Raw genomic sequence first — 13,109 nt, forward strand, 5'->3', positions numbered from 1 at the left:
CCAGCACTCAGAACCAGGAGGTACACAAAATTATATGCTGCTACCCTCAGCAAGTGCCATAGTGCTGGCAGCCTCTCCACTTGTTGCCTGACAGTAGGGCCAGGCTCTTCAGGGAGCATGACCCAGGCCTGTTAAAGGGCAGAAGGAGCAGCACTCGAGCTGGTCACTCCCGGGAGAGACCGAGTGTGATGGAATAGGACAAGCATTCTACAACACCGAACCACACATTCTCCAGGGCCCGACTCTAAGGCACTTGCAGAAAGTTGCAAGTTCTTTCAGGCTAGAGTAGGGAATAAAGAGGCAAGTTCAACTGCTGTCTCCCCAATAAAGCACAATGCCTGCTTCCTATAAGGCCTGGTGGATAAGGCCTATTGGGCAGCACTGGTAGGGTCCAGCACGAGGAGCTGTGACAAGCTACAAACTTGCTTGCTAGAGGGCAGGCCATGGTGAACAGGGAGAACCTGCAGGGTAATAGGTAAGTCCAGGCTGTCACAAAGTTTTGCTCAGGCAGAAGTTGGTGAGCAGCCTGATCCTGGATGGTGGCTCTCTTTCCCCTCCCCAAAGCTGCCCTGCTTACACTTGTCCAGCTGAGACAGGGTGAAGAGATTCTGGTAGTATGCTTCTACACAGAACATGTTGGCCAACAGAATCTGCAAGGACAAATGTCAAAAAGGGTGACTGCTGAGATCTGTGGGCTCTCGGGGCCACAGGCATCCCCCTTTGTCCCCAAGTCTGACATCTGGGTGACCTAGTCAGTCACCCAAACTGGGAAGCTCGGCAGAGAAGAACCAGAAGGCCTGACACAGAAGTCACACAGCTCTGGGTTCTTGGTCCAGCCCTAACTCAAACCAGCTCTGTCTCCAAGGTGAGTTACTTAACATCTGAGCCTCAGTTTCCTTCTTTGTGAATGAACATCGCCCTCCCAGCCTCCGTGGCTGACTGTGGGAACCCAGCAAAGCCTCCACAGGGTAAGGCACAGGCAGACAAGAAGCAAGGGCCCCTGGCTTCTGGGGTGGCTGTCACTCACTCTACCCTCTCTCCCTATCAGGTAAGAAGACTCCTAAAAGGAGCAGTCCTGTCTCCGGAACTGCATAGGATGTCCCATCAATGACAGTGCTCACTTTGGGCAATGGCCACATGATACCCACCAGCCTCCACAGCAGCATCTTCAAGGACCTCTGTGCTCCACTCCTGCTGCTTGCTCAGCCCCATCTTCCTGAGAGTCCCCTAGAGGGGCCTGTGCTGTCTTCCTGTCCCTCCCCAACCCCTGTTCTCATTAAAGTTCAGCTGCACAAAGCCAGCAGGGAAAGCCCCAAGTGTGACGTGGGGCAGGGTGGGACTCACCTCTTGGTCATGGTTGCGGAGTCCACTGCGGATCGCACGGCTGGCCCGGGACAGAACGGCCGTCATGCCGTAGAGGTTGATGAGGATGTTGGCCACCCGCTTCAGTACCAGCTGCTCCTCCACAATGGTCTGGGGACCCCAGAGGCTCCAGAATGGGTAATGGTTCTCTTGGACCACCCACCACCCTGACACTATCCCTCAACCATCTCTGAGCCTTGCTTTATTCTTCTGCGAAGGGGGCTGAGAACTCCTTTCCCCTAGTGTGAGAAGCTGGCTCACAGCTGCCTTCTGTTTTCCCTGCTCTTTGGTCTGTCTAGATTTGGGCACAGTCAAGGCAAGATCAGGCCCCAGCAATCTGGCTGAGACCACAGGCGCTAATGCCATATTCAGCAGATTCCCTGGAGCCCCTCTTCACCTGGAAGGCACATGGAAACATCATGTGTTTCTGGTCCCTAGACTCTTTCCCCAGAAATCTTTAAGTCCCATAAGGAAGTTAAATTGGCCAGGTATGAAAGCTACAGCCCCAAAGGTGGACACTTGGCAGGAAACAGTCTCCTGGATGCTGGCCATGCCTTCCTGAGCCTAGTGCAGGAGGCGCCTGGTTACCTTGCCAAAACGGAGAAGCAGTGTCTCGACAGTCCGGCCAAAGTAATACACGTTCTCCTCCAGCTTGTTGGCGCTGTCCTGTTAGACCAGCAGACAGCACCCCCTCAGCGCCTCTCCTTCAAGGAGGATGCCCAGGCACTGCTGCCGAGCTGGCTGTTCTCCTAGCACAGGCTCACAATCAGGCTGAGAGGGCTGAGGGGTGTCTGTGTGGGTGCTAGACGAGGCAGGCCTCCCCAGCGCACCAGAGGAGCCTCGGCCCCTGGTCAAATCCCTTCTGGGAAGGGGATACCTGGGAGCAAGACACCCAAACAGGGAAGCACACTTCTCACATCTACCTACATTCAGCCCACCTACGGGGCCCACTCACCGCAACGCTGGGGTGCACAACTCCAAGTTTGCCCGTCAGCCCCAGGTCCACGGTACGGCCCAGGGAGTCCCAAAGCCTCTGGCCCACGGTCTGCATGACTGTGGTCACATTCCCCCGTTTAAGCTCCCTGCAGAAAGAGCACAGCCTGGGAACTTGAGGGCCACTGCCCACTCCTACCGGCCAGCAACATGAACCCTCAGCACCCTGGGGCCCAGTACCAGTGCTTCTCCCTGACAATCCAGAGCCATAAAGGGACCAACTCAGGACCACTAACCTTCCCACTCCCCCACCCCGGTCCCTCCCTGAGCATACAGAGCTCCTGGCTGTGTGGTGACTCACCCCACCCAGGCTCCTCTGAGGTCGAGACACACAGGTGTGCACCCTACAGGGACGCTGAGCTGCAGCCAGCCTCCAGGCAGTGGTCTCCCAGCTAACAAGTCTGCTAAATACTATTAGAAACCCATACTTGGGCTCCAGCAGTGACTCCTAATTGCTCTGTCCACAGGATGGGGGTAGACGGGAGCAGTAAAGGAAGAGAGAAACTGGTTTCTTGTTGGCCTCAGAGCCTGGTACCCGCTTGAGGAATACCTCTTCCGAGATTCTGAAGAGCAGCTCCCACAATATGGGAACCAGGCTATAAGGGAGGTTGGGAGATGGACTCAAGATGGGGGAGACAGGGTAGTGTGACAGCAGGGAGTGCACGGAGAGTGACCCTGGGCAGTGGGCCGCTCCCCTCACCCACAGGGGAAGGCCAAGTCCTGCAGCCAAGGCCCTGCCCCTCCAACTTCCCTCCAGCTAATTTAAACCCAAACAGCCTGCAGATAAGTGCCACCAGGCTGCACGCCACCTCCTGCTGCCTCAGGACAGGACTCTGCTGGGCAGTGGAACCCACGGGAGCCAGAGAGCGGAAGCAGAACTTACTTGACCCTCGCAGTCAGGATGCGGCCAGCGTGCTGCAGACCCGTCAGGGCAATGAACATCCGGAGAATCTCATTGGTTCCCTGTGGCCGGGAGTAGAGGTCAAAGACTGCCCCCAGCCCCTGGCAGGAATGCTGACCTGCTCTGCATCTGGCCTGTTAGGGCAGCCACTGCAGTGCCTTGGGAACGGCTGGGGAGGTCAGGCCCTGGCTCGTATTCCTCACTATGAGGCCACCGTTTCAAAAGTGACTGGGAGCAAAGCTGTGGCCAAGGCTTTGGGGGTAGGCAGGCTCTGGCCTACATGCGGACCAGAGCGGGGGATTCCCACCAGGACCTGTCCTCTCTACCCCTAGCTTTACACGTGTCATTCTTCTCTTCACACCTCAGATTCCCCTCTTTAAAATGGGAAAAAGTTTCCGTGAGCCACGGAGATCACTGAGGGATACACAGTCAGTGCTGGACAGATGACAGCTGACTCTGGGTCCAGGCCAGGTTCCCTGGGGAAGCTGTAAACTGCTGAGGGGAGGCAGCTGGTAGCCCCCAGTGCCAGGTTTTAACACCCACAGGCCACTCCGCAGCACTGTGTGTCAGAGAGGTGCAGGATTCGATTCAGGCCACAAAGCTAGTTCTAGGAACTGAACCCTTGCAGCTGGGCCGGCACCTTGGATGGCCAGTGCTACCTACTGACTGGCCCAGGCTACTACAGGAGCAAAGGAAGGAGTATGGAGGCCTCCAGACAAGAGCATCTGCTTCCTGCTGAAGGCTCTGCCCCCTTCAAAGAAGATGCAGCCCCAAAGTTCCCTGGAGTCCTGGCGACCACAGCCAGGCTGAGGGAGATGGACTCTAGAAAACCTGGCCTAGGGCAGCAGGCATGTCCCAACACCCTTGGGAAGCTGCCCGTCCACACCCTCAGGCTGGCCTGTCTGCTGAGAGAAGACAACCAGGTTGAGATGTGTGGCTCATGAATGGAAACGGGAGGAGGCAAGGTGGCCCTTCACTCCGTATGGCAACCCAACAGCCCTCTCTCTGATAAACATCTCAGACTGGGTTCCTTCAGATTGATTGCCTTTTGCCCTGAAGAGCCTTGCAGGGCTTGACAGTCTGAGGATGCCCCTCAGGAACCTCCTAACCTCGGCCTTGTCTGACACCTCTCCTGCACACTCCACATCTGTCATGAGGGCCCATCCATCCTCTCTCCACAGCTGCTGAAGCCCAGCCCTCCCTGCCAGCATGAGACCCCCAGCCTCTGGTCTCCCCTCTGCACCCACCTTTCTGCATTAGCCCCCATGGGCAATCTTTCTAGAATACAAATGCAACCAAAGCATTCCCTACTGAAAAACTTTTTATGGCTTCTGCTGCCCTCACACTAAGATTCCAATACCTCTGCTCCTCAGTCCAGCTCCTCCTCACTTGGATTGCTGATCTAGCCTTCCTACCCACCCTGCACCTCTTCCCTGTCCCCTACTCCTCTAGCCCAGCTGCACTGACCACAACTGATCCCTGCTCCCACACATTTCATTCAGCTCCCCTCCATCCAGCAGGTGGGCTAACATCTGGCTCTGGTGCCACTCAGCCCCAACTGCCCTTCCCTAGCCCTGGCCGAAGTCCTTCCTGCCCTTGGGGGCAGCCACTCCCGCTTCAGGTGACTCCGGGGAGGAGTGCTCTCCTCTGTCTCACCCTGTACCTTCTTACAGGGTTCTTCTTGGTCAGATGTGCTGTATAATCCGCAAAACAAGTATCCCCAAAGGGAAGACAGCATCTATCATCTCTTAGGCCCCAGCTCCCCTCCTACCTGGCTAGCTAAATTGTCTCTTTAGGCTTGAGAGTTATGAATGGTAGCAGAGGACAAAAAAAATACTAGGGCTGGGAAGGTCCTGAGAGATGACCCTGTTGAATCACCTCAAAACACGGGGAAGGACAGCAAGACCCAGCGAGTTCAAGGCAGAGCAGGACTAGAGCCCAGGTCCCTCTAGCTGGTTCCACCTTACCCAGCCAAAAGCAATCTAGCAAAGATGACCTACGACAGATCATCAGGAGGTAGCAGGCTCTGCAGAGAGGCCCCAGAAGAGGGACCCTGAATGAGCTGCACAGCCTATCTCCTCAACTTCCTCTCTGTAAAATGGGTCTACGCAGGGTCAAGAGGATCAAAGGGAGCCCCTGCCCCCAACACAAGCCCTTGGCCACCACAAGACTGCAAGGCGCATCTTTCAGGATTTGAGGGTCTCCTGACCAGAGGTGTCAGGGTGAAGAGGATGGGGCTGCCAGCAGCAGTCCAGGCATGGTCATGTCTAGCAGTCACTCACCTCGAAGATGAGAAGGATGCGGGCATCGCGCAGCAGGCGCTCGTAGGGGTAGTCCCTCATGTAGCCTGAGCCTCCGAGAATTTGCAGTGCCTCACTCACGCACTGCCAGGCACCCTCCGAGCTGAACACCTGCCACAGGTCCAAGGGCATGGTCAGCACAGGCTTGCTGTTGCTGAATCTCTGCCAAAAGGAGGGCCCGTGCCATGGGGAGCTGGACAGCCAGAGATGGAAGTGGGAGGCTCTGCAGAGAAGCCAGGCCCCAGTCGGCGTCCTGACTGTTGTATGCTAATCCCATCCTTCCTTAGCCACACCGACCAGCTTAGAGTTCTCCACACCCACTAGGCCTTCCAGACCTCTGTCTCCCTCGGGATGCAACAGACTTCCTCCCACTTCCACAGCTTAAAAAACCCACCTAGCAAATGTGACCAGCATGGTCAGTTTGGTCCTTCCCAGTACTCCTTGTGTGCAGGCCCCCCTGCATTGGGACACCTCTAATCACACCCCATGTCACACGGTTTATTTTTAACTCTCCACTCTGTGAATAGCTTGAGAACAGACACTGTCATATTCAGCTCTAGGCTGAGCTTCTGGAACAGGGTCTGCTATTGAAGGGTTATGAGAGGGTTAAATGATAAAACAAATACAAAGGTTCATAGCACCCAAAAAAAAGGGTACCTAGCACAAAGGCCACACAGAGAGAAGATGTATTATCACATTAAATAGAATTCTAAACTTTCTAGGTAGTTTTGCCTACTTAACTAGCACTTCTACTTTTCTACAGAGTCACAGTGTTTCCCATTTCTCTCAAAGATTCACTTCCCCCGACCAGTTTAAAGACAATTAGGGCTGACCAAACTCGGTTTGTTGTATTTTTTATTATAGCTAGGAAAATAAAACAACCAAAAACTCTAACATCTACCTCACCAAACATTTCATAAAAGGAAGTTTTAATATCGAAAAGTAGGAAAGCCGTGAAGACAGTCCTTCCCAAGCAAGTACTTCTGCTGCCCTATACTGACGGCACTGAAGTTATGATACCTACTGTATACTTTCTCTTTTGTTAGAGACTGGGGGACACTCGGCAGCAAACTGCACTGCGGAAGCACCGGCCAGCCTGCTCGGAGACTGTTCTTTCCTCCTGGCCATGGCCCAGGGGCAGGGCACACGGTGGGGGCACCGAATGACAAACTAACGAGAAGAGGACGATGGAGGCAGTGTGGTGGGTTTAGAAGGCTGCAGCTTTTTCAAAACCCCTCTCCAGCACCAGCTCAGGCTGCACTGGGCTCACCTTCACCATAGCAGCCTCGATGGAGCAGTCGGGGATCCCAGGTTGGTCCAGCATCCCTGCGGTGAGGTAGGTCATACTTTCCATCACGTATGCCTTCTGAGCCATCAAAGCAAACTTTTCCTGGAATGTTTAGGAACAAAACATAACTGAGAAGCAACATGCATGTGCTGAGACCCAAATCTGCTGACCAGGAGAGATGGCCATAAAATGACCAAGTCCCACTCCTAACGGGAAAGTGACCAACATCTCCTCTTCCTTCCAGCTCACCACACAACAAACAATCACTGGTAAGGATGCCAAGAGCACACGCGTAACGTCCCCACAGTGAAATCAACAAATATGGTGTTCATAACCACCAGTACCTTAATCAATCCAAATTCACTGAGATTCTTGTTGAACTGTTTCCTCGTGCAGGCATATTCGGCAGTCATTTCTGAAGAACAGAGTTGAAAAGAACGATTTCCGAATCATCCTAATATGATTTCCTAAGGCTATCATCATCACCCTCAGAAACCTAGGTGGGAACGAGGAGAAACGGCTACACCGAGATCGAACGTCCTCAAGGTCAGAGAAAGGACTTACACCCCGAGTTTGTAGAGGAAGCAGTTTGGGGTCAGACACAGATTTGAATCCTGGCATGATTCCTGATCCACTGAGGAGCCTGTGCCCAGCTGTGTCACCCCTCTGAACCTCAGTTCCCTCATGTGGAAAACAGGACAACATTCCCTACTCCTCAGCATAGCTGTGAACAGAAAGTCAGAAAGAAGATGCTATGGGCCATACACAAAGCTTGGTGCAAAGAAGCACAGGAGATGGAGCAGGTTTACCCCTGCTGTAGCTGTGCCCCAGCTTGGAAAAGGCAGGCCTATGGCTGCAACATGTATAGCTGTGACTACACCCTGTCCCCTGGGCTGAGCTCTGAAGATGTGGAGTGAGCGTGGCATTGGCCTCCCACCCGTTCTTCCCAGCCCGCAGTCACTGTCTTCCAAATGCTTTCACTGGCATGAGCCAATGACAAGCCAGTCCTCAAGATCAACTTCTAAGTCAGATGGTCACCCACATGCCACATGTTTCTAAGCCTCCAGATCTCAGGAGAGGTTCTACATCCTTTGGGAGACAGGCTGATCATGAAAGGCCCAGCAAAGCTCTTGAACTAGGAGAGTTTTCCAGCTGAGGAAACAGAGCCCAGGGAAGTTGGTTGGGGTTTTGGGAGCAGCCTGGTAAAATGAGGAGAGCTGTGAACTTGGGGCCTGATAGGCTAAGCTTTCAGGCCCAGGTGCACAGCCTTAGAGAAATTGCGTCCCCTCTCTGAGCCTGTTTCCTCCCCACTGTGCCCTACGCTCTGAGATGTATCAAACGGAGCCTGGAAGCAAGGGGAACTTGAGGAAGCACTCAGCAGTAGACATCCCCAGTGCAAGCCCCCCTCTGGGCCCCCTCCGCCTGTGGCCAGGGTCCTCTGCATGTCCCTCAGCTACTTTCCAACTCTAAGATGGGAATAACTTTTGTGTCAAACTAAATCCTTACAGAGCTGTCTTAAGTTCACTGGCAAAGGAAAACCTACCTGTTGGGGCAAACTGCATACGCTCTTAGTCTAAATTTCATATCTGAAACTTCAGCTGGCACATCTGTCTAGGTGGCCTGGCTCAGCACCAGCCCACCCATGGGGAAACGGCACAGCCTCCCAGGCCCGAAGGGAGCCAGTCTGTGCCGCAAAGTGCTCCTGTCCCTGACTTACCTACCAATCAATTTCTTGAGCATCCCAGCGACGAAGCTGCCCATGCTGAATCTCCCACTGTTGAGGATGTTCATGGCCACCTGTGGGGACACAGGCTCACTATGGGCACCACCCCTCGGCACCCTGCTGGGCAAAGCCCAAGGCCACTGGGGGAGGCAGAGGAAATGATCCCAGCAGTGTTTGTCTGTTTTTACCAGGTTTCTTGCAAACAAAAGGCAAATCTCTAAAGAATTTGTGCCAGCATTGGAGCTGAGGTAACCACCCTACCTTTCTTTGTGTTGGGAGAAAGCACAGCCCCAATACCTCAAAGCAAGGTGACTCAGACACTGCTACAGCTCTCATGAATATCCTTGAAGCCACCACACCACCACCATCTCTCTCCACAAAAAAAGGCATGGGACAGTATTATTCCAAGAGAACATGCACTTTTCTTAGTCCTCAGGGAGATGGAAATATATACTAAGATTTATTGGGCACTTGCTAAAAGTTATACCATCCCTTTCAATATTTCAGTGTCAAATTCGGACTCTCATTTCTCAAATAAAGAACCTCAGGGTCAGACTGGAGAAGTGACTCTCCCAAGGTCACACAACAAGTACCTGCCTAACACCCAAGGCTGTGCTCTATCCACTGAGCCAACCCTTTCCATTTGTCACCCAGTGAACTTTGCGACATCCAGACAATTACGTGCCCTTACCCCCAAATGCCTACCATAATTATCCGATCACTCTGTCAGCTTCTCTTCTCCTTTCAATGACTATTTTTCTATTTAATGCAGACGGTGAGCAGCCTGTGAAGAGGCCTAGGCACACACCACTCTGTATACACATTCTGTTTCTTAACTAGATTGACTCAATTAATGGAGGCTGCCCGTCTAGGGGTTGCAGAACAAAAGGGGCACAGAGGCGGCTGATTATGCAGCGAGGTGACAAGTGGTGTAACTGTTTACAGACTGTTGGGAGAGGACACAAGTCTAATGGGAATGGGTGAGTGTGTGTGTGTTTCCTTCTATGTGGGGAGACCCACTTGAGCTCAGTGTATCAGGACAGAAGGGGATGAAGGGCATCCCAGGCAGAAGAATGGTGTGTGCAAAGCCCTGAGGCAGCCAAAGCCAAACGCTTTCCAGGAAGAGCAGGCAGTGCCCTGTCCCAGTGACTGGAGTTCTACAGCTGCCCAGGCCCAGTCACCTCCTGCCCAGGTTTTCTAAAAGCTCAACTTCCACTGCACTACTGCTTTTTATTGAACCTTGGTTATGCGTGACTTCAATTAATAAAACACGTGACTGAATTTGAATTTATTATGCATTAAATAATTAGAATAGGAGAATATCTCAAAACAGACTAGAGGGAAATAACAGGTCTTCAGGGTTGGAGAGGTTGGAAATGGCTGCTCCAAATTATGAGTAATAGTGACTTTGATTTTAACCATAGCCCCCCAGGCAGTGAACAAAACCCAGGACGACCCTGGTAGGGGTAGGGGGACTGGTTAGGTCAGACCACAGCATGGGCATTCAATCCCACCTTTAGAAACAGGGACAGGTAAGGACCAGTTGAGAACTTCATTCCCTTTAACTTCCTGAACTTCAGACTTCCAGCATCTCTGGACATAGGAGGCACACTGGCCTATTTTAACCTGCCAAGGACTCTGAAGAGGAAAGTAGACTCCCCCATATTTATTTCCTATTTAGCTTCACTCTTCTGAATTGGACTGTCAAAGTCTAGCTCATTTTGTTTTATGAACATAATCTATTTCACAGCCCCCTCAGTTTATTCTTAAACTCTTTATTTTTTTTTAAGGATTTAACACTTGACCTCATTCCCTAGACTAGGGAAGACCTAATAGATTTACTCCATTTGAAGAGAGACTCATAAGCTCAAATATTAATCTTTCTACTTAGCCTTGGAGGCCTCTCTTCTACCTTTTCTCCACAGAATCGTTTTCACCACCTCAATTTTACCAGAAACAAAGATACAACCCATTCTTTCACTAGTCAGTTAACCGTACTTCCTAAGTGGTGTGACTACTGATAAAATCTTGTGACTAACCCAGAGAGGGAAAAACCTTTCTCTTATTTTACATCATAGCCCATTCAATTTTCACTTGACCTTTTTATCATTTTATGATCTCTCTGGAAACAATCACTTCAGCATTTCATATTCTTTAGTATTCAGGCTAACTGGCAAGCAATATTGCTACTAACAAAACAAAGGCTTTGGAAATCTACTTTCCTTTGCATGTTAAACAATCACTTTTACCAGGTTGTAGGCACAAAATGGCAGAATAGGAAGTTTTACAAATCACTTCCTCCATTAGAAAAATGAAAGATCTGGAAAATGGGACGGGAATTAACTAGGTGGTAACCCTGGAACCAGAATGGACATTTAGAGTAGCTACAGGAGTGCCAGAGGCAGTGAGTGGTGCTGAGGGTTCAGCTTTTGGAAATGAAAGTAGGAACCAGAGACCAGCCCCATGGCTCAGCCCCAGGGCAGCAGCAGAGTCCGGGTCAACATGGCCTGTGCCCAGGGCTGGTAGAGGAAACCACTGCCTCTAAAAGTTGGGGCTGAGGGTCAAGTTCAGTCTTGGGGAATCTGTGAGTGACCAAGGCAGAAGCTGGCCTCAGTTTTGGCTCTTTGGGCAGCAGTGCTTCCAGCTTCCTACCAGCATCTACTTGGACATAAAGAGCAATTGCACCTTCCTTGGCTGATTTTCCCCCTTCGGTGTACAGGCATTTCCTGGACTGGTAGACCCTTGAGGGCACATCATACATTCTCGTCTTGGTTTCAGCCCTCTCAACAGCAGCGGCTTCTGGCCTCACATCAGAAGAACAGAATCACTAACCAAAGATTAGCTACCCAAGAACAACACTCATATGTAGGATCAACAAACTATAGAAAAGCATGACTAACTAAAGGAGATCAGGAAAACCAAAAACTAACAAAATGAATTTCAATAATGAGATAAAAAAATATAAATAAGAACCAAATGGAAACTGTGGAACTCAAAAGCTAACAGCTGAACTAGAAAGTTCAATAGAGGGGTTTAAGAGCAGACTGTGAGGCTGAAGGAAGAATCAGTGTCCTTCAAGATAAAACAACCGAAATTGCCTAGGTTAAGGAGCAAAATTAAAGAAAAAATTAAAAACAAAACAAAACCACAAAACAGTGGCTGGGGAAACTGTAGGACACCACCAAACACACCAATATGTGTCTTATAGGAATCCCAGGAGAAAGGACCAAAAAAATATTTGAAGAAATAACAGGAGAAAACTTCCCAAATCTGATGAAAGATATGAATATACAAAGCCTAGATGAAGTCAACAAATGCCAAGCAGAATGAACCCAAACAGATCCACATCAAGACGCAGTACAATCTTAAGAATCTTAAAAGCACAGAATCTTAAAAACTGCAAGACAGAAGTGATGTGCAACATATAGAGAATCTTTAAAAAGATTAATAACCCAGAAGGCAATGGAATGACACATTTAATGTACTAAAAGAAAAGAACTGTTTCCCAAGAATAATATAGCTGGCAAATTTGTGTTTCACAAATAAGAGCAAAATTAAGACATTTCCAGACAAATGAAAACTGAGGACATTCACTACCACGAGATCTGCCTTAAAAGAAATGCTAAGAGTCACCATACATGTTGAAAGAAAAGGACTCTAGACAGTGCCTCAATGCTGGACAAAGAAATAAAGATCTCTGGTATAGGTAAGAATGAAGCCAATGGGTGAGGATTAAAGTAATTCAGAATACGAGGTGTATTAGTTAGGGTTCTCTAGAGAAACAGAATCAACAGGGAACACTTGCAAATATAAAATTTATAAAAGTGTCTCACATGACTGTAGGAATGCAGAGTTCAAAATCCGCAGGGCAGGCTGTGAAGCCGATGATTCCAATGGAGGGTCTGGACGAACTCCACAGGACGAACTCCTACTCCAAAGTAGGAAGGGCCTGTCTCTTCTGAATCCTCCTTAAAACGCTTCCAGTGATCAGATTAAGCATCGCTCATTGCAGAAGACACACCCCTTTGGCTGATTACAAATGGAATCAGCTGTGGATGCAGCTGACATGATCATGATTTAATTCTATGAAATATCCTCATTGTAAGAGACAGGTCAGCACTTGCCCAACCAGACAGACAGGTACCACCACTTGGCTAAGTTGACACATGAACCTGACCATGACACAAGGGTAAGGAAGACATGGCCTGTATTTTAGAACTTCACCTACTCTTTGAGACCAAAGGAAGAAAGTTTTATTTTGTCCAGCAGCATATAATCTAACTTAACCTGTCTGGATAGATCATTTAAACAATCCAAACACAGGGAGCCCAGAATAAGAATGAGCGCCTTTAATCCTGTATAGTTTAATGTAATGCCCGAACACATTCCAGAGTATATTAAGCAGATAATCAAAAAGTATTGGCAAAGTCCCTTGAGGGATGGGAGAAACAGTATTAAGCTTTACCACTGGGGAAACCCCAGATACTGTGTCAAACATTAGGGACACCCAAATCAATATACCAAGCCCTTGATCTTGAAGCT

General features: G+C 50.2%; 2 protein-coding genes across 4 annotated transcripts in view; one reads left to right on the top strand and one right to left on the bottom strand.

The window, feature by feature from the left end:
• CFAP92 (cilia and flagella associated protein 92 (putative)) overlaps positions 1 to 1,300 on the top strand; it is a 226,504-nt gene extending 225,204 nt beyond the window's left edge. The window contains exon 16 of the mRNA XM_077116383.1: positions 1,049 to 1,300. Coding sequence (XP_076972498.1) covers positions 1,049 to 1,095 — 47 coding nt within the window. The 3' untranslated portion in view covers positions 1,096 to 1,300. The remainder of the gene's footprint in view (positions 1 to 1,048) is intronic.
• ACAD9 (acyl-CoA dehydrogenase family member 9) overlaps positions 1 to 13,109 on the bottom strand; it is a 49,248-nt gene that overhangs the window by 7,702 nt on the left and 28,437 nt on the right. For 2 of the 3 annotated variants that reach the window (XM_077116394.1, XM_077116393.1), the window contains exons 9-17: positions 8,566 to 8,641; positions 7,189 to 7,259; positions 6,827 to 6,946; positions 5,539 to 5,667; positions 3,239 to 3,318; positions 2,318 to 2,444; positions 1,951 to 2,028; positions 1,345 to 1,473; positions 578 to 650 (exon numbers count right to left, since the gene is read on the bottom strand). In XM_077116394.1, coding sequence (XP_076972509.1) covers positions 578 to 650; positions 1,345 to 1,473; positions 1,951 to 2,028; positions 2,318 to 2,444; positions 3,239 to 3,318; positions 5,539 to 5,667; positions 6,827 to 6,946; positions 7,189 to 7,259; positions 8,566 to 8,641 — 883 coding nt within the window. Of the gene's footprint in view, positions 1 to 577; positions 651 to 1,344; positions 1,474 to 1,950; positions 2,029 to 2,317; positions 2,445 to 3,238; positions 3,319 to 5,538; positions 5,719 to 6,826; positions 6,947 to 7,188; positions 7,260 to 8,565; positions 8,642 to 13,109 lie in introns of all 3 variants that reach the window. The other variant, XM_077116392.1, reaches the window with a different exon arrangement.

The sequence above is a fragment of the Tamandua tetradactyla genome, chromosome 9, assembly GCF_023851605.1.
Source record: "Tamandua tetradactyla isolate mTamTet1 chromosome 9, mTamTet1.pri, whole genome shotgun sequence".
NCBI lineage: Eukaryota > Metazoa > Chordata > Mammalia > Pilosa > Myrmecophagidae > Tamandua > Tamandua tetradactyla.